Consider the following 6,733-nt stretch of genomic DNA (forward strand, 5'->3'; position numbering starts at 1 on the left):
TTGTACTACTAAGGCAAAGCTTAGTCCCAGAGATTGCCCCACCTCTGTTTAGCAGCAGCCCAGAGAAACTGACTGCATTAATATAACATGTGAACGCTTACCTTCTTTTTGGTCATATCCAGGAGGCCCACAGAGTATCTGTCACAGTTCAGATAGGCTCTCACTGTGTAAAAGGCTTTGTGGAACTGTCTCTCAATATCTGTCAGTTCCTCAAACACCTTGTTAGCTGACCACAACAGCACCTACAGAATAAAAATGAAACTTGAAGATAGTGTTCTCTGGGAAACTCACTGTACTTGGAAAAATAAGTAAATAATACTCTGATATCACCAGTTTTGAATTAAAGAGTATACTTGTCCAAAGAGCCTGAAAATGTTGCTGACTTAAGCTGTATTACGAGGGCAGGATATTTCACTGACCTCATTAGGAGCAGAGCCAGACCAGCTCTAAGTACTTTGTAAAATCCCTCCTTACACTGCATAATGCAATAGTTCTATACTCTTAAACAGAAATTACCTGGTTAAAATTAAGCTGAGGAGAGCAAGCATCTGTTCTGTAAGTAACTTTAAGTAACATATCACATGAAAAAGAATGTTAAAAGAACATCAGGAAGATTTTAACCCCAAAATAACTGAGTACTGGTAGTCCTGTAGTTAGGGCACTTGTCTGGAATACAAGAGAATGAGGTTCAAATTCTCTCTCTGAATGGGACATAGTAGGGGCTTGAACATTGACCCTAGATGAGGATGGATTCATTGCTTTCTGCTCATGAGTAGAAGTTCAATCTTTGTCAAAGCTAGCTCATACTTTCCTGCAAAAAAAAGTGGTTTCATTGAACCACGGCATTCCAACAAGAAGACACTTTGAGGAAAAATGCTCCAGCAGTTCTAGTCAACAGTCTATCTTACGTTAATGAGGGGAATGAGGGATCAGCATCTACAACGCACCAGTATGGCCAAGATTAAGGTACTTAACTTGAAGCACACAAGTTGTCCTTCTGGTGTTAGGGGTGTGTCTACACTTCACTCTCCCACTAGCCTGGCTCTTGGAAGCAGTGTAGTAGCCACAGCTGTGCAGAGGCTGCAACTCCAAAGCATGTAGGCAGAAGCATGAAAGAGACCTCCTGTGTCCCAACTCTTACTATGTCATGGAACACATTGCATAATCTCTTACATATTGAGCTCCACGTTAGAAGTGAGGGATGCATATACATGAGACGTTTATTGTACAGTTGACTAATTAGCTGTGCAGTAAAGATCACATACATACACGTGCTCCCCTACTAGGACAGAGTAGATTCATTTACTCCATAGCAGGCTAGTTCTTGCAAATACAAGTACTATCCTGCTGCTGAGTAAAACCTTCTTAGCAGCACACATGTAGACGCTGCCCTGGCTGACTGGGACATGAGAGTGCTTCAGTGCAGGAGCCGCCTGCTAGCTAGCCCTGTGGTGAAGCACCCTTGTGCCCCAGCCAGCCCCTCCACAGCACATTGAGATAGGAGGAGCAGCCCTGGGGTGGCAGGCCAACCCCCTGGGCCTTCTGCCAACTGGGGCTGCTGCCACCAAGCTCAATGTGCTGCACTCCTGGGTGCACATGCTGATGCGGCACCCGGGAGCAATAAACTCCAGTGCAATTAGCTCTGGAATTCATTCATGTTCCCTAACAGCATGTGTAGATGCACCTGGGTAGGGTTTTTTTTCTCCCATTTCTATTGAAAGACTGCCCCAAGAGGCATTTCATGCTTGACCACTAAACCACCAGACCAAACCCAACAAAACAAACAAGGCTGAACTCTGCTCCAGCAATTTTGGTCTCCATGTCTCAAAAAGACTGTAATGGATTTAAAAAAGAAATACAAAAGCACAAGAAAGATGATCAGGAGTATGGAGCAGTTTTTATACCAGAAAAGACTGAAAAGTCTGGAACTCTCCAGACTGGAAAGGAAGAGGCAGAGGGGGCATATGACAGAGGTCTATAAGATCATGAAGGATGTAACCAAAATGAACTGGGAACAGTTATTCACCACGTACCAGAATACTAGAAGTGGGGGGCATATGTCACAGATACATGTCACTAAAATAGACTGGCTAAGAATCTAAACTGCAAACCTGTGGGAGGTGCAGCCCTGAAATTGGAAGAGGAAGCAATTATGGGACTTTGTCCTGTTTTCTTACCTGACCTCTTCGTGTCTCACAATTGTGAAGGTAACTCAAATGATAAATTTTCAGGTTTAGGGAGGCAAAATTCAGATACTTCAGGAAAAGCTGCAAAAGTAAACCATAAGTATTGTGTTAAACATGCCTCTGTGTGTGTGTGTGTGTGTGTGTGTTTCTAGCACCCCAAGCAGCTACAATCCAGTATACAACTAGTGTAAATACTGTATTTGCTCACATACCACAAAATAACACCGACCTTTTCCCAAAAAATCAGCCCCCAAAATTGGGGTGCGTGTTTTAAGTAGAGAAACTAATTTTTGCCCTGAATAGACGCACTTTTTGAATCTTGCTCCACAGTGCAGCAGCAGTGGCATCACAGGCAGCTGAGGGAGTGAATTAATTTAATGGCTCATTGTTATTCACTCCACAGGTATTACGAGTTGTCTTTCCCTTTTAATGGTATTGATGTTCTACTAATCAAGCTAACCTTTCTTAAGGCAATTTTGCTGTCTGCTAGCTGCTTCTGGTCTGTCTTCTATTTTCACAGCCCTGGAGTTTCTTTAGCTCTTTTCAAAATCACAGATCCACCAATGGAGACCAGTCTTCAGCAGCACCAAGGGTTTCAGATTTTAGATAAGCAGGAAAGGGAGAGAGAGTCACATAAAGATTAGGCTCTGTTCCTGTTCTACACAGCCATAACTCTGGAAAAATCTTTTTCTTTATTCTGCCTTTCAAAAAGTTGGTGTGTATTTTATTCCAGGGAATGTTGTATGCAGTAAAATATGATATGTTGCCTTCCACTCGGGTAAGATGAGGTTAATGCCACTGTGACTTGCCTTGATGTTTGACTCAGATAAGCCTGTTTTGCAACAGGGCAATGTTTCCTGGTGAGCAAATGGCACTAATGTGTGTACACAAGTGCAAATATCCCCAGTGTAGAGAAGTCTACAGTATGTAGTTAGAGGCAAGTGCATTACAGAAACTGACCACACTTAGTCTTTTTACACTTACTGCTTCATCAGCATCAGAGAAGTTTGTGTCATCTGTTTTATTGACAGCCATGATCACAGCAACTACATCTTTGCCGTTCATGATGGGTGTTGCAAGGATGCACTTCGTAGTAAATTCTGTGAGTTCATCAACAAATGTACTGAATTGTGCACACTGTTCAAAAAAGAATTTCCAAATGAAGCATCATTCAAATTGTTAGCAAGCGAGAAAACTAGGCAAGAAAAACTGCTGACCAAATACTTTTGGACGGGTTAAGGGAATAACATTGATCTATGCAGAAAAGCAAAACGTGGTGAAACATGGAATCATCTGGAATGCACTAATATGCATTTCCCTCCACTTCTCTCTGTTGTTTCTAATGATCTCACCAGCTTGAGAGAGATTCCTGACATATGACAAAGGTAAAGGCTGCTGGACCCTGTAACACCTTTCCAAGAATATCCTTCTAAGATGCAATCACTGTAAGGTCCTTTGATTTTAATTTTCTCTTCTCTGTCATGCACTACAACTCCCATGGAGTTCCCCGTGAATTAGACTGACTTTGGGATATGTTCCTGGGGCAGGCCCTCTGCATCCTTGTGTGGGCAACTTTGGACTTAGGGTTTAGGAACAGAGGGGATTTGAGGTACTATACTCTTATCACTGAAAGCTGAGGTGCATGGGTGGGGGATGAGCTGAACCATGTTTCTCTCTACAGTAGTTCAGTAAAAACTGAATTTACGTAGAAGGGGAAATAATCTGTCACTGTTCTAAGGCAGGCTTGAATTAGCACCTCTGGGAACCAGGGAGAGGAATTGTGGTTTAGTCCTAGGACTAAACTGTATCACTGTGGGGCAAGACTACATATGCCAAGAAAAGACTTGTGTTTGTACAGACAGCCAGGGGTCTCTAGAGCTCTTTGCCATCCTCTACCAATGACACATCTGCTCCCTCTCTTGTTGGTTAGTAGGGTTGCTAGGCAAGGGTAACATTGAGCTGGTGAGGGGCCACCCAGGGTTTCTACTGCACTAGGGGTTTCTCCTTTTTGCCCTTCCAGGGCAGCTGCGTATGCCCTGTGCTTGACTGCTGGAGCAACCAAAGTATCCTGGGCATCTGAAGTAAAAGAGAGAGGTCTGGTAATACCCTTTGAGGATGCTATTGCCTCCTAGATCCTAAATAAAACTAGACAGAGAAGAGAAAGGATTCAAAAGAGCTGCTTGAGAGCATATCATCTAAATAATCCCCTCCTGGTCTCACCTTTTCTACTGCATACCCAGATGACCTGTCTGCCTTTTGGAAACTGCCATACCCTTTGGTTGACCTAAAACCCCCCTTTCCCTGATAGTTGAGTCCATAAGCTGCAATGCAGTGTACCTGGGACCAAAAACAGGAGCTGTCAAGGCCTGACTAGTTCAATATGCTGCATCCAAGCCAGTTGTGATTGACAAATGTACTACTGCAGCACATCAAACTCACCACTGACTTTCTATGCGACACTACATCAGATGAGATATGGGAACCTGGATCTTTCAAGTTCTCTATGATACTTAGTGACGAGAAGGGCTCTTCTTCACCACCTGTGAGCAGGGCCTATCATGAATACTTACTGCTTGCAAGGAATGACGCCAAATAACAATAACAACTGTAAAAGCTAGAGCCATGTGCTTTCTTCATATCAGGATCACTACTCTGAAATTTATTTGCTCGACTATGGGTGACTCGCAAAATATAACCTGCTTCTGATGAAGCTTTTGCACGATAATGATTACAAAACAAAACCAACATTTAATGTGAACGCTGTAAAGTAGGGACATTTTGTTTAGGCACCTGGTTACTGCGGTGCTGAGGATAGCACGAATGAATAGACAGATGGTCTCACTTTTTTCAAGAGAACTATAGATGAAATAATCCCAGATATCATATTTGGGTCACATGGATTTTAGATTTATAACTCAGATTAGAGCAAGCGGATTGTAATTGCTGTAGTTTAGATTTAGTAGGGGTGATTCAACTAGGGTGCACAGTTGCTGAATACATTCAGGACTATACAAGGCAATACAATTAAAGCTTCTTGGTAACAGAAGTTTCTATTCAACAATACAGTGCATAATTTTTGTGGTGAATATTTGGACATGGTTCATATTTTTGTTTTAGATGGAGGTGTGTAGATATGCAAAGGAAACTGTCAGACTATCTATATATGTATACACTCACACACCAAGGGTACCTTTTCTCTCTGGCTCATTAAAATACCTTTGAATGGGACTGCTTCTGCTTGCTCCAGTTGCAGAAATAGAAAACCATCCTCTGGTAGAAGACTATTTCTGTACTTTTTTAATATAAGGGCTTCTGGTTCCTCTGCCAGTTAGTCCATGTATATTGAGGCAGGATTGAATGCAGCACCTGCTCTTTTTTGCTATGCCAAACTACTACATAAGGAGAAGTAACCTTTTCTTTTTTCCATTTTGATGCAGAATACACTGAATTATAAAACATTGTTTTAACAGTCTGGCATAATTAATACACATCTTTAGTGTGTATTAGTGAAATATTTCAATGCAACAGTATAAATAGGTTCTTGGTATTTTAAGTAAGAATGACAAACATTTCTTTGGTTTCCACCATAAAGTCATTAGAGTAAATGAGAGTTGTACGGTTTACACCGGTTTATCATTTTCCTCAACTCTACTAACATTCATAGAATCTTCTTTTAACTGAGCAAACCAATGGAAAACCTACCTCATGGATATTCTTGAGGTTCACTGTTTTCTTGGTTTGAGCCACATGCCCCACCACACCTATGTCCAAAGGATAGACAATTTCACAGTCTGGAGTCACGAAGCATTCCTCCAGTGTGCTTCCTTCTTGTACATTAAAAAGCCTGGTAGCCAGCTCTGCTATGCCATTTCTCTGCCTGTACATAAAAAGACTGCAGCGGTCTGCATGGATGAGAGAGCTGATTCTTCTCAGGGTCTTGAAAACCACCTTCTCCATGTTGATGCTTTCCTGCATGTCTTGGATTAATTCAAACAGGATATCACTCTCATTTTCATTTGTTTTCAGGTGTTTGTCAAAGTACTGCTTGGCAAAACTAGGGTTACTATCAAGAAACTTCTCCACCTCATCCTCGCTAAGACTCATGGTGGATGTCCCTCTTAGGTCCCGTGCTATGTGATATCCCAGGAATGCTGTCTGTCCAAGGATTGTTCTTCCGCTGATATGGTCCCTAAAGATTCATACTATGCAATCTGGTGCTCTAAAGCGCTGCTTCTGGGATGGCCAGGAGTGAGCCAGCGGTGAGCAGAGTGATTGTCATCAAGAATGTATTCCTTAAGAGTATTGAAGGTGAGTCCGTGGGAGGACAGATTTTCTCAAGCAAACAGATTAGATAACTTGTGCTAAAGCTGCAAGTCCATTTTTCTCCTCCCTTATCTTGATGGGTTAACAAAAGTGAAGTCCTAGGATATTTAGATCCCCTGTGTTTTTTTCTTGACAGTCAGTGAAGATGTATCCTTCTGACTGAAAAGATGATATTGAGCAACAGAAACGGAACTCCCCCCGCAAATATTGAAATAAGCTCTTTA

The 6,733-nt window shown here is 42.1% G+C and overlaps 1 protein-coding gene across 2 annotated transcripts in view; it reads right to left on the reverse strand.

The window, feature by feature from the left end:
* Positions 1 to 6,290, reverse strand: part of PDE6B (phosphodiesterase 6B) — a 37,191-nt gene extending 30,901 nt beyond the window's left edge. For both annotated transcript variants that reach the window (XM_090037262.1, XM_090037263.1), the window contains exons 1-4: positions 5,889 to 6,290; positions 3,171 to 3,323; positions 2,178 to 2,267; positions 102 to 242 (exon numbers count right to left, since the gene is read on the reverse strand). In XM_090037262.1, the coding sequence (XP_089893388.1) occupies positions 102 to 242; positions 2,178 to 2,267; positions 3,171 to 3,323; positions 5,889 to 6,290 (786 nt within the window). The remainder of the gene's footprint in view (positions 1 to 101; positions 243 to 2,177; positions 2,268 to 3,170; positions 3,324 to 5,888) is intronic.
* Between the last annotated feature and the right edge of the window lie 443 nt (positions 6,291 to 6,733).

This window comes from Crocodylus siamensis, chromosome 3, assembly GCF_052110815.1.
Source record: "Crocodylus siamensis isolate JL-2025a chromosome 3, ASM5211081v1, whole genome shotgun sequence".
Classification (NCBI taxonomy): Eukaryota; Metazoa; Chordata; order Crocodylia; family Crocodylidae; genus Crocodylus; species Crocodylus siamensis.